The 19,945-nt window shown below is 37.2% G+C and overlaps 2 protein-coding genes across 10 annotated transcripts in view; both read right to left on the bottom strand.

Annotated features, from left to right (window-relative positions):
- Positions 1-395: 395 nt before the first annotated feature.
- On the bottom strand, positions 396-11,273 carry LOC139117411 (uncharacterized). Of its 3 annotated transcripts, none has more exons than XM_070680508.1 (7): positions 11,146-11,273; positions 10,773-10,845; positions 10,035-10,115; positions 6,349-6,369; positions 5,511-5,710; positions 4,640-4,707; positions 396-4,000 (listed from the first exon to the last, which is right to left on the bottom strand). In XM_070680508.1, exons 2-7 carry the CDS (start codon positions 10,789-10,791, stop codon positions 3,949-3,951), a joined length of 441 nt encoding a protein of 146 aa, XP_070536609.1. In that variant the 5' UTR covers positions 10,792-10,845; positions 11,146-11,273; the 3' UTR covers positions 396-3,948. The 3 variants fall into 3 exon arrangements, with proteins under 3 accessions (XP_070536609.1, XP_070536608.1, XP_070536610.1); XM_070680507.1 differs by having other exon boundaries at positions 396-4,003; XM_070680509.1 differs by lacking the exon at positions 6,349-6,369 and having other exon boundaries at positions 396-4,003.
- Positions 11,274-11,547: 274 nt separating this feature from the next.
- LOC139117410 (ankyrin repeat domain-containing protein SOWAHC-like) overlaps positions 11,548-19,945 on the bottom strand; it is a 74,459-nt gene continuing 66,061 nt past the window's right edge. For 4 of the 7 annotated variants that reach the window (XM_070680502.1, XM_070680501.1, XM_070680504.1 and 1 more), the window contains one exon: positions 11,548-11,989. In XM_070680502.1, coding sequence (XP_070536603.1) covers positions 11,687-11,989 — 303 coding nt within the window. In that variant the 3' untranslated portion in view covers positions 11,548-11,686. The remainder of the gene's footprint in view (positions 11,990-19,945) is intronic. The other 3 variants (XR_011548529.1, XR_011548530.1, XR_011548531.1) reach the window with 1 other exon arrangement.

The raw sequence follows: 19,945 nt of genomic DNA on the forward strand, positions 1-19,945 counted from the left end.
TGCTATAATGTCATTATTTAATGCTGCCTTTTGGTGAATGAAACCCATCCAATGAATAAAGACAAGGAGATTAAACTGAACAGCAATATAGGCAGGGTAGGGATGGACATGTGAGTTTTCATGCCACTGAAATGTTCAGGATAGTGAAAAATTTTGGAAAGTAATAGCTCGGTGAAATACTGTTCTTGTCCCATAGTATGCTTCCAGCATTCAGGTTTGTGTGACCACAATGAGCAGCTCAAATGATAAACTTCAGAAGCACACATCAGCACATCATGTACACCATCTGTTCTTTCACACAGCTTGGTTTAAAGTGACGGATAAATTCCAAATATCACGACATCATCGCCAATCATAGCAAGCATCTCTCATAAAAAGACAATGAAGCAGATGTATACAGCAGTATTTCATTTTATTGCGTTTCTAAAAATTATTGCACATTGATTGTTCAATCAACAGCACTTGTGAAAACTGTCTACATCCTATGGTTTCACCCTGTAATCACAAATGGTTCACGCTAGTTGAGATTTCTAACCATTAAAAGTACTGGGTATAAATGGATCCAACGTACAAGTATGGAAAGTCTGTTCAGACTGGAAGTGAACTGGCCATGTACCTTTGGTTATAATTAGTTACATTCTCATGTTCTGACAATACAGAACATATTTCTAATTATTAATAATTTATAGTGACTTCAAAAGTATGTTAAATATTATGAATATTTTAAACTGCTATAATTAATCACAAATAAATTCAAAGAACTGATAATCAAAGTTATCAACTCATGTTGATCAGGACCAGTTTTAAACTGTTTCAAGATAACTGAGAAAACATGATTGAAAGATTTATGGGGTGCTTATAGCAAAATACAACAAGTCATCGTTGATGACACAGTCCCCACTTGTTAATGGGTACTTTGATTACAAGTCCTCAGAGAGGATAGAGTCCTCTTCATTAATTAGGTCTGTGATAAAAATACTTTGATACAGATGGCACTCAATGGCCAAGAATGAGTTCCATGGTGATGAAAACATAAAACCAATGTAGGCCACCATCCTAAAGTTCATAAAATGAGTCAACTAGGAATTAATCAACAGGGTGTTGCAAAAAATTTTTGCATACAATCCTAATACTTAATAGATTATCACTGGTACCATATTTCATGAAGTTTGATGCAGTATTTACAACAAACTATGAGATCAACATCTGTATCAAGTTTCATCAAATTTGACGTTGTATTAATTTGTGGCTATATCACTCTAATTAGGAAAGTTCATTACATATGCAATTACAAATTAATTAAAATGACACTGATAAATATCTTTTTCAATGTTAAAGCAATGTGCAAAGTTTCATGAAATTTGGTGCAGTATTTCTTGACATATCAGCCTACTTACAAAACTTCAATAATTGACATGTTACTGCTACATGACGTGAAACAAATTGACGAGCATATGTATGAAATAGGTCAATGTCCTTGTACCAACTTTGAATGATACTGGTGGAAATATGTCTGAGTCATGGCTCTGTACATTAGAAAATTGTAACAAAATCACCGCCATGCAGCGATATTTGATCTTACTGTTTAAAAAATCAACACGTACCGTATATGTATTACATAAGTCAATGTCCATGTACCAACTTTGAATAGGATCAGTTGAGACTTGCCAGAGTTATGGCTCTCGACATGAAACAACCATAACAAAATTGCCTTCATGTGGTCATATTTGACCACCTTGTGAAACCAATCGACATACAAATGTATAAATAAGTCAATGTCCTTGTACCAACTTTGAATAAATTCGCTGGATACATGTCTGAGTTATGGTTCCGGACATGAAAAAATCGGGGAAAAAAATGGCCACACGGGCGGCCATATTGGATTGTATCACAAAACAAATCAATGTGCATATGTATGACATAGGTCAATGTCCTTGCACTAAGTTTGAATAAAATTGGTGAATAAAATCGTACGTGTCCAAAGGACGTGAACAAATTGTAACAAAATGGCTGCCATGCAGCCATGTTGGATCATATCATGAAACAAATTGACGTACATATGTATGACATAGGTTAATGTCATTGTACAAACTTTGAATAAAATCGGTTGAGATATGCCTGAGTATTGTGGCTCTGTACATGAAAAAATCGTAACAAAATGGCCTCACGGCAGCCATATTGGATCATATCACAAAACAAATTGACATGCATATCTATGACATTGGTCAATATCCTTGTACCAACTTTGAAAAAAATCCGTTGAAACATGTCTGAGTTATGGCTCTGTACATGACAAAATCATAATAAAATGGCTGCCTAGCGGCCATATTGGATCGTATCACAAAACAAATTGACGTGCATATGTATCACATAGGTCAATGTCCTTGTACCAACTTTGAATAAAATCGGTTGAGATATGTTTGAGTTATGGCTCTGTACATGAAAAAATTGTAACAAAATGGCCACACTGCAGCCATATTGGATCGTATCACAAAAGAAATTGACATGCATATCTATTACAGTGGTCAATATCCTTGTACCAACTTTGAAAAGAATCGGTTGAAACATGTCTGACTTATGGCTCTGTACATGAAAAAATCATAATAAAATGGCCGCCTGGCGGCCATATTGGATCGTATCACAAAACAAAGTGACGTGCATATCTATGACATTGGTCAATGTCCTTGTACCAACTTTGAATAAATTCAGTTGAAACATGTCTGAGTTATGGCTTTGTACATGAAAAAATCGTAATAAAATGGCCGCCTGGCAGCCATATTGGATCGTATCACAAAACAAATCGACAAGCATATCTATGACATTGGTCAATGTCCTTGTACCAACTTTGAATAAAATCGGTTGAAACATGTCTGAGTTATGGCTTTGTACATGAAAAAATCGTAATAAAATGGCCACCTGGCGGCCATATTGGATCGTATCACAAAACAAATCGACGTGCATCTGTATGACATATGAAGTAATCCTTGTACCAAGTTTGAATGAAATCGCTCCTTGCATCTCTGAGATATCTGCGTGAACGGATGGACGCACGCACACACGCACGCACGCACGCACGCACATGACCAAACCTATAAGTCCCCCCGGACGGTGTCTGTGGGGACTAAAAATAGCTGGTATAACAATTTTGAAACCCTGCTTGTAGAAAACATACACCAGTATTGATTACACTTCTAGTTTAAACTGGTTATCAGTATCCTACCGATTACACTTCTAGTTTATACTGGTTATCAGTATCCTACCGATTACACTTCTAGTTTACACTGGTTATCAGTACCCAAGACTGGCATTCATTTTCAGCTGTTGTCAAGTCATGATTGATAAAACTTATTGGAAGTACGGTACATACGGTGAACAGTTGAGCAGTTCACAGGAAATAAATAATCTTTTTCTGTGTCAAAATAAATTATCTCATGTGGCAAGACATGATTTGAACTCCCCATAACATCTGATACTAGTGTGTGACGGAAGTTTCTAAAGATGTCCGGTATAATACATATTATATTATAGACGTGTCAATACCAGTGAATTTTGTGACATCATCCCCCGAAATTATTACTGATAATGTATCCGATTATCCACTATTTTGGTCCCAGATGTTTTCTACATCTACAAATTCCCTGGCATTGCCAAGACTATAAAATAATAGCAATAATATACCCCCTCCCAGCCCATAATGGACTCAAGCAAACTTTGAACTCCATAATGTACTTGGCCTTGCCCCATACATTATGTTGTACATAGTTTGTTTTCATTCATTTATGGTCTGGGAGGGGTACATTATTACATAAATAAATGCAAAAAGCATAATTTAGTAAAAATGAGTTATTTTTATGAGTTGGCAGTGTTCAATACTGAGTCAGCTGCTGCAGAGGTTATGGCAGGACAATACAAGTATTTGTACTGGTGGTGAAGACGGCAACCAAAGCATCACTGAACAAGGAGGTCTGGATCGGACTGTGATCTTCTGTGTTCAGAATCTCTGCTGAAGACAAACCATTCATTGTATGAGTTACTTCAACATGATACAACCCCTTGTGAGTAGTAGCATGATTATTTTTGCCCACAGATCATATAAAGAAATTTTACTTACATGATAAAATGTGCTTCAACTGATAAGAGAATAATTTTGATCAATGCGAAAAGAATACATTCCATCTTTGACAAGGTTCTAATGAATGATAGATGATGTAATACTGTAATTGTGAAACTGCTGATGAAATATGACAAGACTAGATGGTCTTTTTTTCATGAAATGTTGTCATCTCTGCTAATCAGAAGAAATAAACAACAGAAAAAATATCATCAGATCATACTGAGATTGGAGCATGCTGAAAATACATCTATGAGCATGAACAATCATTGTACAGAATTCTGTCAGCAGACACATCTAAACAGATACACTTTCATAAATCTACATTTTGCACATGATGCATTTTAATACAAAGTAAAAACTGTCTTGTCAGGAATACTGCTGAGCCCTGTCATCAATCTACTTTTTCTGATAGTCTAGAACCTCTCCTTGCTTACGGTGTATGCTAAACATCCACCTAAGCACAGTGTATACCATAACCAAGGACAGATCCTAGACAACTGTTCTGAGAAATATTTAGTTTCTCACCTTGATCCAGACACTGACTCTTTCTTTCTTCTACTTCTCTTACTTGGTGCCTTTGGAGGTGGCATCAACTACATCATATGAAAAACCACAAAGCAATAAGTATTTGTAGTGATATGTTGGTAAATTCAGTGAGTTTCTCTACCGATTTTGAAGTATGAGTTTGTACAAGTGAAATGTTTAAAGGTGTAAACTGAAGTGCACACAATCTTAAATAAGAACTGGTATTATCTATTAAGTTTTACTACCCAAAGGATAGTTGATAATTTCTCCATGTATTTGTACTACTGTAGGTATCACTTTGAGCAATGAATCCTGATGCATATTGAAATGCCAGTAGTACAGTAGTATTCAGCTTGTAATCACAACCTCTATATGTATAATGTTCATAAGTTAGAATTGATGTCAGGTCAACACTTCAATGCATGTTGGCAAAACATTGATACTGATGACACACTGAATTCAAAGTACTTTATTGGAGACTAAAATATCATATTTTAATGAGAAAAGCGATAATTTTGTTGTTCAAAATGAGAAAAAATTAATTTGAAGAGGTATATACAATATTCCATTATGGGATCAATCAATATTCACTGCAACTGCCCAGCAAGGTTACCCCCCTTTGATGTGTATACATGATGCTAAAAATATTCCCATTCATACATTTTCAGCGAATAAGCAAGCACCCTACAGAAGAGACAGGGTGTCTGAAGGCATACAATGGGCTCGGACGGTGATTGCACGATGTGTTGACAAGGGTAGAAATTCTGAACAAGGGGTAATGACCATCTCTCGGTGACAAGCCAAGCATAACCTGTATCCCAATAAAGCCAAGACTCTGATTTATATTTCCAGTGACAGAGTTACACACTACCTCTTTGTCCACAGCACCGGGCTCGGAGCCTCTTCTCAGAGCCGGTGAGTGAGGTGGCGTTGCTGGCGGAGTCTTCTCTTTCTTGTTCTGGCTCAGATTCTCCGCTGATCCCCACTTCAGTGGTTTGTTGAAGAATGAAACACTGGCTCGTTTCTTCTCCATGGAATTAGATCTGTGTTGCCTCTTTCTAACAGTATACACTGTAAATTGGCAAAAGGCAATAGATTAATCACTCACACTTTAAATTCATTCATTCGGTCTTCACCATATGACATGAAATAAAATTTACTTCCAAATAATAATTTAATTGTTTTAACCTACCATGTATATTTTGCAATTTTCAATTTTTTTAAAACTCTAACTCTGAATGTGTATCTGTATAATAATGAACTTCAACACTTTGGAAAATATTCTGATGATTTCAATACAGGTTGAATTTGCCCTCTTCTGAACACACCTTTGCACAGTGTCTGCAAACATCTACTATAAACACGTAAATTACCAAACATCTTGAGATCACTGCAGTAATGTAGCCCTTTTGGCTTGCTCACCCAGTCAGCCCATCCAACCAGCTGAATATGCCCTCGTGTTTTTGTCAAGGATGGTACGAAGGTAAATTTTACCAGAATTTTCTTGCCACATGACTGGGCTGGCTTCCCCAGATTTATTAATGAAGTTATATTTAACATTCAACAGTGATGGTATCAGCTTGGCCAAAACCATTTACCTATCATCCTTAATATAAGCTAAAATCACTACCATGGACTACATTTACGGCAGCTAAACCATTCCCATGACAGCCCAGGAGAATTAAAGAGAAACTGACAATTTTTCTTACCTACATTGCCCTGTAACATCTCTGCTTAAAACAAGGAAGAAAAACAATGAGATCAAGATATGAATACTGTATCAGACACACTACACTTTCCAAATGTGTGTACGCAAACAAACACTGGGAGAAGGGGAGGGTAGAGACGTGGGTGGGAAGGGGATCAAGTAGGAAACATAAGCATAAGTAAACTTTCCAACATCTGTACAATTAAAATTGAATGTAGACTTTGTGACAAAGTTGCTATCTCTTTGCATTATTGTTTATCCTGTCTGAAATGTGTGGTATGGTTTGGTGTTACACACAGTTGGAGATATCACTGTATCAGTATGTGAGTGTGTACATGTATGCAAGTATGTCTGTACAAAACACACAAACACACAGACTCACACATATATGCATCTGTGCATAGACAGTTTAGTGGCAGACTGTCCATGGTATGTGTAAGTGTATGTGTATGTGAAAGGCTGCAAGTGTGTATATGTTAGTCTGTTTTACACCTAATAAATATTGCATTTACAAATTTAAAAAAGATTTACAAATAAATATTTGAGTAGGATAGCAACTTTGCCCCTTTTTTAATATGCTCTTCTGCTTTGTGAGATTTTTTCTGAAAAGCAACTTCACAAGCCAAGCTGTGATGATTTATTTCTGCTGTTAAAATTTGAGTGTGTCCATAAAATTTTATCATCATTGACTTTTAGTCGTGGAAGACACTGCATTTTTTACTGCCATAGCGATGTGAACAGAACAAAGGATGGTTGGTGCGCAAACAGCTGATGTGAAATCACAGCTAGCTTTCATGACACTGCAGCTGCCAGTGGTTTCAGGGTTGGAATGACAGTGGAAGACAAAACAACGTCAGAGGAACAACCACCAGTTAGAAGAATCCGTGCCCGGGGTGAAAACAAAAGCCATGCAGACGCAAGAAAACGGAAATAAACCAAGTGTACTAGTGCAATCTCAGTGGATAGCCTTTTATTCTTATTTGTTAAAATATTGAAAATTGGTTTGGGTGTACACTACACAGGTGTAAATTCACAAACACTACAAATGGGAGGGGGGTCAAAGGTTAAAAATAAAGCAAAATATAAACTGGATAGTACCAGACACTGCAAGCTGCCTTTATGGAAAACATATGTTAGGGGGATATTTGACAAGGTTAAAATACACATACAAGACTATCTAACACTATTCACAGTTACTTTGGGGATGAAGACAGATGGTAAAAATGTCATGGCGAAGTAAAACAAGCAGTAACTTAAAAAAATACAAAAAAATTGATAAAAATATACATCTTTCAAAATTAGTACAGATTGCCTCTTAGACAGCAAAAATGTTTGAATTTATTAGAAATGTTTACATTATTGAGTACCTTAGCCAGCAGAGTATTTGAACTACTACACCAGAAGTGTTAAAAATTATTTCTTTGTTACACTGCACAGTTACGGCCTCATAATTTTAGCATCCTTTGCTACATCACATCCTGTATGGAGCCATTATGAAAACTGTTTCTCTAAAAATTGCAGTTATTTTAACATTTACGACAAATTTAAACTGAGGTCCACACAATTTTTGCAGTCAAGTGAGAAGCTGGTCTAATTTTGAAAATGACAACCTACATACAGTAATGCAATGTATAAAAGTCATCTTGGAATGTGCTTTTTCAAGCAGTCAGCAAAAATATTATCATGGTCAGAGAACACCACAAAAATTAACTTTTGTACGCACATTAGTACATTTTTATATATTTTCCTAGAATAATTAAAGCTCTTTTCTCATGGTACACATGCACAATGAAACTTTGAGCTATTACAAACATATAACAAGTACTGTACAGAACATTTTGCCATAATTGAACTTTCAAGGTCTGACGAAAAAGAAGAGCAGATATTTTGGAGCAATCTGCCAAAATACTGACCAAGCTGTGACTGTGATTGGTACAAATGGCTTTATATTGCACTGTTTTTGCATTGACAATATACTAGTATTTGTGACGTGTCAGAAACCACCTCTGGTTGCATGCAAAGCCCTTTTTTGACCTTTTGGTCACAATACTATAAATTAAATAATAAAACTGAAATATGAAGGCCTGTTTACATATCGTCACTCTAACAATTTTAGACCGGGCCACGTCAAATTTAAAAACGTCTATGAAACTATTGCAAATATCCTTCGGCAAAATGTATAATGCATATGCAATCAGACCTTAAGTTAAACAACAGTAAACTAAAATCTTACTAATATCAACATATTCACAAGCATTTAATATCATCCCTAAATTCCATGATGACACAATAACCCTTGAAGTCTAAACATTAATCTTTTGCAATTTGGTGTCCCAAATCAACTTTTATAGTTCATTTTTCTGACTTCATCATAACACCTATTTCTGTAAACATCTGTCTTACAGGCAAACATGACTGCTCTCAGGGCTTTTGACTCATTTTCAAGTAAAGTATCGAATCAGAGGCTATTATAATTTGATAGCCTAAAATCTGCAAAATAAATATTAAAGTCCTAAAAGTGTTTAAATAAAATTAATTGTAACACTATGAATTTTCTAGGCGATTCCTAAAAACTTGACTTCTTTTAACTTAAAATATTACAGAGACAAATATCCACATATATAAACAGCTGAACAGATATGAACGAGCAACATCTGTAAATAGACTGTGAACCTTGGGCTAGCATAGCAGGAAATCTGAAGTGCCAGGATACACTCACACAGACACACACAGAGACACATAGTAACATCAACCTACAGAGTCCCCCTTCAACACATGTGCACATACAGACATCAATGATAATTTTCCCACCTGCCCTAAAATCTTGAACATAAATGTAAATACACTGACTGCACTCATGAACCATGCTCGTAAAGTTAATGATTTTAACATTCATATTCGATTGACTGGGTCAATATTTCTTACCCCCATGTCAATCATATAATATTTAGATTCCGAAAAAATTAGTACTGGGAATTTGAATTTCTGTTTTTGGTAACTTATAATTCACAAACTGATTTTCTTTGGTGGCAAAATATCATTCCCTTCGTAACAAGACTGCTCCTTCATCTGCTATACAAGTACTTGACACCCTCCACCAATCATAATCAGCGTTACATTGCACATGCAGGTAGCCATTCCTGTGTAAGCAGCCTTCCAATCCAACCAATCATGGTTTGTTTAACAATGTGTGTACGGCCAGAAAAGCCACCTTGCCCCTTACAAACATTGCACTGGGAATCACTGAAGACTAGAAAGCTTAGAGAGAGGCTGGGCAATGATGAAAACATTTGTAAAACAATTCTTTTGCAATGAAGATGAACAGTGAATTTGGCTCAGCGTACACATGAACTAGCAAAACACTTCTCTCATTTACAAGGCTATCTCACTTATAGAACACTGACTAAAAATATTCAGAACTACAGTTGTGGCATGCAAGTATTGATTTCAATAAATTCTGTAAGTAGACAGCTTTTGGAGAGTTATATTAAAGAGTAGAAGTATTGCTAGATTTCTTCTTTCTCATTGAACCTTTCCTGGGTGAATCTTTACGGAAAGAAAATCTGTAACTGAGAGCTCTAACAAAACTAGAGACTCCCCTTTCTTCTACATCATCAAATACAAAATCACCATTGCCATTGTTGCTACTTTCTGGGTCATTACTACCCTTAGAACTATCAAGCTTACGTTGGATGTAATTTGGGGTGTTCTTCTTAAGGTAATGCTTCGGTTTCTTTCCGTTGCAGTCACGGATGTCAACATTGGCTTCTGAAATGCAAATTAGGAAAAAACAGCAATGTGTAACCATCTGGTTAACAAAGGTCATTCTGCTATATTACCGAAAATGGTTTCACAATTTAATGGGACATACACTGAGTAGAACATGCCTTGCGGACAAATGATAACACTCGAAAAATTTTCACCATTCTGGGGTTTGTGTCAACTCTTCTTGAAGCCTGTGCAGTATTACACTATAAGCATGTAAATCTAAAATGTGTTCATGGTTAAACTGGACAACAGACAAAATAATAAGCTCTTCACTTATTTTCTCTCAGTTTTCCCTGAAAATTATTGTAACATCTATGAAAATAAATATATACCGGTACACTCTTTGTGGGCTTCTATACTTCTCAGTCTACCTAGCAATCAAAATTTGGTGACTTTTTTGAAAATTTTTGAACATCAAAGTATTGAATGATAGTTTCATTGCAACTTGAAATCCATAATGTAAGCATTCCTGACAGTTTTAGTTGCTAAAGATATGTCAGGGGATCAAATCATGCAGTAAATCAATTTTATAACATGAATTGCCACATCCATTTTTCTTTGTACATTAAGCGTTCACTTTTATCTTCAAGAATGGTGTTGGTAGTATTTATGCAATTTAAGACAATTTCAGTTTTCTACTTCGATGGTCATACTTACTGAAGTCTGTCACTAGCATTTGGATAATTGCGTCATGTCCATGAATTGATGCCAAATGTAGGGGTGTGTATCCCTGTTAAAAAAACAAAGGCATTGGTACTGAGAGCCACTTGATGGCGTTATTACACTTCTCCCTCAGAGCGGCAGTGTTGACTAAGTGTGGAAAGTGTGGAATTTTTCATATATCTTACGGTGAGTCCAGACGATGGAAGCTAATATCCTGGCAAATGATAGAATACTTCGTAGCTGGGAAAGTTTAATTTAAATATTTTACAATGAACATTTGAGAGCGACAGCCTTGGTCATATGGAAGTAGTTGCTTGCTTTGTGCAATTCTAGTACAATATAGGGAAACTAAAGATCGGCAACTTACCCCATGCTATGTCAGCAAGTCCACACAAACCAGCAGTGAAAAAAAAATGGATAATTCTGAATGGAACGCAATGTAAATATCAAACATATCAATGTGCCCTTATCTTTTTGAAAAAACTTACCCTGAAAACATTAATCTACCCGTGTATCTTTTGACCGATAAATAAATGCCCAGAACTAGAAAAATATTCCCTATAGGAAAATAAGTAACATTTAATGACCCTTTTTTGATACACGCTTTTGATAACATTATCAGTACCATAATCATTTTTCAACTATTGTAGAACTGTCAACTATCACTGGTAGATTGATAAATCTTACAGAAGCAGGTCACACATCCTCCAGTCTGTTAAGGGTGATAAACTATTTTGAAATATTTTCAAAATATCAGATTACTATCAGATTGTCTCTGTAAAACCTTCATCTAAATTAGCAAACAATATTTGCTCAATGTATAATAGGACAAAATCTGACTGAGTATATTTTAACTGAGGTCAAATAAGCCCATAGGTGAGTTAGGTGATGGACACCACTGGCAATCATTATCTGTGGCACTGAGGAGTTGAGTTAGGCAGATGATGTCTGATCTCCCACTCTTGGCCGAGACAAGTTAGGCAATGATAACCATCCACAGTTGCAAGCATACTTGGCTCCTGAACACACACATTGATGGTCACACAACATACTGAGGATCGATGCCTCCATGTCAGGCAAGAAAGGTGTGCATGAACAACAAACACTAAATTAACACTCACACTTCTTGTGTTGATGTCAAGACCTCGTCTTCCCGCCAATAGTTTTATCATTTCCTTGTTGCCATGTTTTGCTGCCCAGTGCAATGCCGTCTGCATCAAGGGGAAAAAAAGAAACACACCAAAAACATGACGATTAAAAAAAATGAATAAGTATTGAAGAGAATAGTGCGGAGACCATATGATAGCAGACAATGAAGGACTGTGTAAGGCTGACACTATGATTTATGGTACACATTAACATCCATTTTTACACTATTTATAAACTTGCAAAATAACAAAAACAGAGGAGTGTGAAATGATACTAATACATAAACCACTCAACCATATTACACATTTTCAGCAGAACAATAGCTGCCAACATGTTGCTGCCTGTTGAACATACATAAAACTAAATTACGGTTTACAATTTCAATAGCTCTGTAAGTGTCGTACATGGATAAAAGTTAAACGACTAGTTTATTTCAATAGCCAGTGATGATGGTGAATCGGTATGAAAACAAGAAGCGGGGCTCGTCCTCCTGAATTATGGGCCGGGGCTTTGTCAGTTTTTATTGTGTCTCTTCTGTGGACACAACACGGCTAGCCTCCAGGCATATACTTAGCATTTCTGTAAGGTGACTACAGCTATAAATGATAACTGTTTCTTGTGCACAATGCTGTTGTGAGGACAACCCAAGCGGGCAATATGGTCGCCGATTGTCTGGCCGATGGGAAGTAAATTTAAACTTAGCCAAGCACATCTTTCCCAGCACAATGAGACGCATTGTCTGCTGCCTTCATAAAACTCCTTTCAAAGAATATTCCCTTGTCATGAATCTGAAATGCATAGTAACGGTGGCGCTAACTGAAATAATTTCTATGAGAACTCCCTCCCCCCTCCACAAAATACTGCTGCATCTTGTTATATTGAAGACACAGGTTAGGTCATATAATGTGGAACTTACAAACTCTCGCTTGTAAACTCACAAAGGGGCTGACCATTTGAATGATGCGTACTCTCTGAAGACAGGGAACTGATACACACTTTGAATAGCATGTGACTAGGCAGTAAATAATGTGTACTGTAAACACAGATTCAGTTTGCCGATATAAGTTGTGTTGATGGTCAGATCTGCATGAAATATATTGACAGGCCTGTCAGGACCCTTCATACGACTTGACAACTATTTTTCTTTTCAACTAGGCCTGCCACCCATACCAAGGAGGGATTGACAGAACTACACGTATACATGATGTAGCTTTTCAAATCGGAGACAGTGTTAATTTGAGATCTGTTTTACATGACATTTATTGGGGTTAACATGCTAGTGAGTGCATGCTGACAAAACAGGTCTCCATGTAAAAGTCATGAACCAGCAACCCAACTCTCCACCAAGTGTCAACTTTTCAAAAGCCTTGTTTTTATAACCTTTCAACCTTCCCCCAATAAACTCTACAAAATCTTGCAGTGTGTGCTTTTGGCATTTCAACTGTCTTCTCTTTTCCCCCTCACATTCTTGTCCAAGTATCTGTAACTGACATTGAATACACATGCAAGAAACCAAAAGGCAAATAAACAGCAACAAGTCAGGGCAAATCGGTGTGTATCCGTACACTGGGACCCGGTTGCCGGCTTTGTGCTGGGCTATTTCACTGTTGTCTGTCATGTTTTCCTTTCTTTGATTTCATCCCAGCTGCATGGAACACCCCTGTAATCTCCATTACAATATTTGACCTGTCCAACAGGATTGTCAAAGCTTGCAAAGAAAAGGCTGAAACGCTGGAGCTAAGTCCCGAATCTGGCCAAGACAAACAAGGGGACAGATCAGCACCGTATTTGTGGAAGATATTAGATGCTGGCAGGTAGAGTATGAAGAGGGGGGTCTCCGATGAGATAGTCGTGCCACTAAGTGTATACTGAAGATAAGCAACACGTTACCTGAAGTCAAAACCCATCAAGTACAATGTAAGCAAAGTTCAATGACATGATTTTGTGAAAAGAATGACACCATCACATTTTGCCGTCTCACACAGAGTACACGAAAGTGCAAGTTCTTTCAGACAAACAAAACCCACAATGAAACAATAAACTCTCATTAAACTGTTTAATTTTTTCATTAAAATGGGGGGAAAAAAATCACCTTGAAGTGTTTTTGCTCTGCCGAGATATGAAGTGGAGATAATCACACTGTGGGTTTAAGTAGATCTGAATTATCTGAGATTTAGATTGAGTGGGAGGGTTACTTACATATAGCATGAACCAAAAACAAAACAATAGTGTTGGGTTAAGCAAAACAGTAGTTATGTTAATAGAGTGATAATCAGCCTAGATGGTTGTGGATTTGACAAGGTCTTATCTGTTAGATTTGGGCTCCGCAAAGTCTATGCTAAGTCACTGCACCTGTCTGGATACTGTCTAAGATTTTAACACTTCTTAATATAAGTCCATCTTTGAAAGGAAGCGGAAAGCCCGGGCAAAGCTTTTCTCGGTCAACAAAATGTCGCTGGGTGGTGTGGGTGAGGAGTGATATCTGCAGAGGTGGATGTACGAGAAAGCAGTGGCCTTCAGTAGACTATGTTCTATTCATGATTCTGCTGATTGGAAAGTGTAGCTTGCATATCGCAGGCAAATCAGAGCACTGTAATTAACACAATAGGTGGCTGTGTAGAGAGCATGGAAGTTACTTGTACGCCCGTTTAGTGTTCGGCAGTTCTATTTAATTTCTGTTGAAAAGGGCCCGGGCAGATAAAAATAACTGTTAGTATCTGTAGTTACAATGTCTGGAAACACATTCATCAGTGCTCTACATACAGAGTGTCAACAAACGTACATCCATCACCGGCTCGGATCATTTGCATGAAAGTACACGTTCCTGATTGGAACTGTTAAGGCTCTGCAAACAAATCATATGTACAGTTGGAGTGAATCCACAAGACAGCAAACACAGCAGCAACTCGGTAAATGTCCTTCATTTAGTCTGGTAAACCCCGAGGACAAAGCGCACCAAACACTTGGTACACAGCTAAAAGCTACATTTCCAGACTCAGCGGCAAACTGGGTCCTAAGCTGAGACACAAACCCAACAGGACCCCTATTAAGTGATGTTTGAACACGGCTGCTTGCCAGTTGACAGAGTTTTAGAAAAACTAAATTACATTTGGTAGTCTGTGTGCACACACTGATGACTGGAGGAGGGTTGAAGGGCTTTTATTACCTGAACGCATTGTGAAAATCCACATGAAACATAGCCAAGATAAACTACACTCAGTGTAACCCTACCTCAAGATTCATCAGAAACCAACACTGATACCTCTCCTGGATGAAAACGTAATCAAACACAAAATTTACCCTCGATAAACGTTTTGTACTCAATATCAAATTGGAAAAAAAGGACTGCCATGCAGTGAAAACACACAAGCAAGAAAATGACTTTAATGTTGAAGTATCAGAAGAGGAAGAATGAATAATCAAGTACATCGATGCAAACCACAAGCTGCAAGTACAGGATATCCTATGAAACAAACACTATCTTACACCTCACGTCATTCTGAAATATGGCTGAATTTTTTTTGCCGATAATATCATATTTCACAAAATCCAGCTGATACTGCAGCCTTTCAAAAGTGATGTAGATAACATTGTTAATAAAGATTACATCATGTATGATTGCCATGTAGAAGGAAGCCTATGAGTCAGCAATAGTGACAATCTGTTTCGGTTCAAAATCAATCTTGAAAAATTTTGGACAGCAATACAATTGGAAAGGATGATTCCACTGGACAAGATATCTGCAATGTTATTTCCATTAAAGTCAGACGCAATAGCTGTGTTGTCAAGCTCTAGAGGCAATATTGTCGACTGAAAATTCTGCACTTTGACATGTATAATACAGTGGTGCTTGGAGTGTATTAACAAGATATGTCAAAGCCATGACATAACACTTCACCTATCTTGACAATGTGTTCAACACCAGTTGTGCAGGTATGAGCAAAATGTATATTTCACCAGGACACACACTCATCAAATGCATTGTCCGAAACAGACACTACGATCACTTTTTCTCTGTAAAAGCAAGAGACACATAAAAAAGGAGAAGTGTCTCTAATCACTAGAACTTGACAATTATGTGAAAAAATATTGGAGAAATTGGCTTCTTCAGAAGCTGGCAAGCTGCCAGTATGAGTTTACTTTGCCCTTTATCAATCATCTTGCATATATTATTGTACAATGGGGGTTTATCCCTTCTGCTTTTTTATTCTTAAATTAACATCAAATAAAGTACAGCTATACATGTATGCACTTCAACTTACTACTGGCAAATAGTTGCCGGGGGCAACCACAGTGGCGGATACGGGATACTGGATGTCGGACGGGGATGAATGTTATGATTGATGCGTGTGAGATGGTTGACTGCTAACCCTAATCTACAAGTGGAAACGTGTGCGAAGGTCAGGCTTAGAAAAGCCTAATCATACCCTAATTGTTGCCATGGTTACAGGCACATTTTAATGGGCGGTTTTACACTCCCCTTTGGTTTGCCAAGGTGAGAAGAATTCAACAAGTTTGTTTGGAATAAAATAACATGCGTGAGTGTCTGAGAGGGGCTTTAGTAAAAATTGCAGGTCATGTTTACACTACATCTTGCCATGTTCAGCACTTGTAAAGTGCTAGATCTAGCTGAAATTGGCAGGTAAATGTCATTACAGCATACTGTTGTCAAGTCAAGGGATCCAGTTAAGCCGTTACAAGAGTTTTTCTTTGGTTCTATTGGTCAAATTACTTCCATTGAAGGCACAGAGAGGTCAGAAAATGGCACCTTTGACATTCTTCAGCCAAATAGTCAGAGACAGTGGACAGAAAAAAAGAACCAAGTCAACACGTTGGATAAGAATTTGTCTGATGGGAGGGAAACTGTGAGAAATGATTGACTGATAAGATCACTGGTAACTGTGGTGAAGATAAAGCACACTGGAGGTAATACACACAACAAACAAAGGCTAGCATTTTGACACTGTGACATGGCCAAGTTTGGCACAGTCTGTCTCATTACATCATGTATCCATTGGGTTGTCTATTCATACAGCCACAGTTAGTGACTTGGCTCAAAAGATATTTGCAGGAAACACAGACTAAATAACATCAACTCAAAGGGATTAGCTTGCTAATCTTTAAGCCCTGTAGCTAAAAACTCTTCTTTCTTCCACTCTCACACTAACCCTATTCAACAGGGCGACTTGCCAGACAAAAGTCACTTTCCTGGACTTTTGTTGCTGAATCAAAAAACCCTGACAAAATACGCTTTTCTACTTTGCTAGGCCTTGCAGCTAGTACATTGTTATGTGGTCTACAACGCTGAAGTGTAAATATTATCATCAATTTATCACTTGACGCACAAGAGAATGACTAATGAAGCAGAGTACAATACAATCTATGGCTGACTCAATGAATTCGGGAGCTGTGGGGCTCTATTCTATGCAAGGGACTGAGCCGGAATAACAACAGATCAATAACAAGACAATACTGATAAAAAGCGTTTAAGATTCACTTCTACAAAACTGAACCTTCCACAAATCACAGCAAAACATATCTGAACTGTTCTCTGCTCACAAAAAAACTTTTCTCTTTGATGTTTCTCATACAATAGATTTTTTTGGCGGAAAGTGTTGCAAAGACACTGAAGATTGATAGGCTTTCTAGAAGGCGTGGTGCAAGTATTATCTGTTTGACAATATGGATGGTACAGAAATTTACACATATCAACACTTTTTATCTGTGATGTATATAAAGCTGATTTACAAACATTTATCACTGAAGACCCTTAACCTGTGCAGGGTCATCTTAAACTCACAATAACCTCATTGGTAATGTATACAAGTCAAAATAATTACACTAAACATTTCTTTTAAAAGTAGCAATTTTAGGGATAAATAAATTGTATCCTAGTACTGAAGGTCAGCTCATGTTATTTTGAGGAAAAAAATTGAGAGCAAGTCATTGTTACTGTATTCACACCATTTCTAAACTTCTGTACTTTGAATGGCTGTGTGTTTGATGTCTTACGTCTGATTGTTCAGTGAAATTAACTTCAAATTTATGAGATGGTGTGAAAACCTTCTTGAGGCAAATGTTGAAAAGGCTGAGCTACACAGGTCACAGTGTGGATTGAAAAAGCTATGTACACTTGTAAGATTTGACTATCATGAAAGCTGGAAGACTGTATCCAAAAAAGGTAAAAGTTGTACTTGATGGGTCTACAGAAATAAATGTAACAGAAATCTGATAAATACCTTCCTTTAAGCAGCTAAATTATGGATTTCAATAAAGGACTTTTTCAAGGAAAAATGTGTATTGTATTTTTGTCCGGGTATCCAACTGTCAGGTTGATATAAACAGTTTTCCTTCGGCAAAACTGATGCTGTTTCGTGGAAAACATTGTTAGTGTATGCCTTGAAAATTTTGAGAATCACACACAAAGTTTTGACTGTGTAACATCATACTTCATAATATGATAATTCCATCAAGGGGTTGTGAAATGTTTTTGCTGTCTAAGATCATTCAAACAGAAAATCCACCCAGCAAAGTCCAAATTTTACACATGTTCTGTGCTGTTGCTGGACCTGTCTCATGTCCAGTATAACCCGAATGTACTCCAATCTCATGCTAAAACACACTTTGAGTTGGCATCAGAATCAGTTTTGTCAACACTGTCAGATTCTGATCCTGAAGCTGATACATACCTTTCTTACGTATTTGTGAACAAATATTAGCAAGACAGTCATGATGATGAAGCAGTTTTTGTCAAAATTACATCAGCCCTGTCTTCAGTTAAACTGAACAACAGCACTATTTAATATTACCATGACATAATATTTACAAATATGATTTAATTACGAGTATGGCAGTCTTTCTATAAGCATTGAAATAAAAAAAAATCAAAACAGTAGGAGAGAACCACTGATAATGCCTGGATACCAACTACCATTGAAAATGTCATGTACAAAATGTGTCCTTTGATAATAATGATTTTCAAAATGCAATTGTTTTATATTACATACGGTAATTTGTGTAATGTAGAGACATATAAATTGATTAAAATCATAACAAACTGATGACCACCTGGACACATTTGATCATATCCCCACACAAATTAAATAACACATGTGAGGGTATTTCCTGATGAACTCTTTATCAAAACTCAGTCACAGGGCTTAATATGGTGGACAGTCTGTGATCTGATGAGTGTTGTCACAGAATCTTTTTTATCACAACAGATAAATAACAATTTGTCAATTGATGAAATGCATCCACTTTTCAATGAGTCTGAAGTGCATTCCTTAAACAGGGTAGGAGAATGGAGAGCCATCTGAAATGAGCAGATACGGTTGGTCACCTATACTCTATTGATAATACTCCTGCACTGATTTCCCTACAGATGCGCATTCCTCAGGCTTCCACTGATGGATGTGAGAACGGGGAAAATTTCCAACGCTGGGGACACACCTTGGAGATTAACCAATCACGCTTTGATCTTCAAGCATGGGCTAGCAGCCACTGCGGATGCTACGCTGGTTGGCGATGCCTTCAGAAGGTCAGAAAAGTCTGTGGTAGGTTCTTGGTTTAGCCAGGAGGCAAAACACGGGATGAGTGTAGACATGAATCTGCAGGTTTTAGAAGTCAATAGCTCTGCACAGACTGCATTAAGTCTGGCAGCAAAAACAGGATAGTATACTACTTCTTGTGGATTTGAAGAGCACTGTAGTAAACAGGAGAAAGCATTGTTTGGCAATACAGGGGGTGTGAATCCCAACTAGACATTCGGCCTTCAGTATTCAGAACTTTTTTGTTGAGTTGCAATGAATAGAGGAGTTGTCAGAGGACCTGTTTTCATGTCCCTCACAGGAAGTCAGACAGAACCATGACAACATCAAACACTTGTTGAAGTAGCTTGTATCAGGCATGCGACTTACAGACCTTGTACAACAGTATTACAGAAATGGTCTCTATAGTGACATGACCAAGCATTTTGGACAGAAAAGATTGGAGATGAGCCACCAGCCTGAAATGGA

This window comes from Ptychodera flava, chromosome 18, assembly GCF_041260155.1.
Source record: "Ptychodera flava strain L36383 chromosome 18, AS_Pfla_20210202, whole genome shotgun sequence".
Classification (NCBI taxonomy): Eukaryota; Metazoa; Hemichordata; class Enteropneusta; family Ptychoderidae; genus Ptychodera; species Ptychodera flava.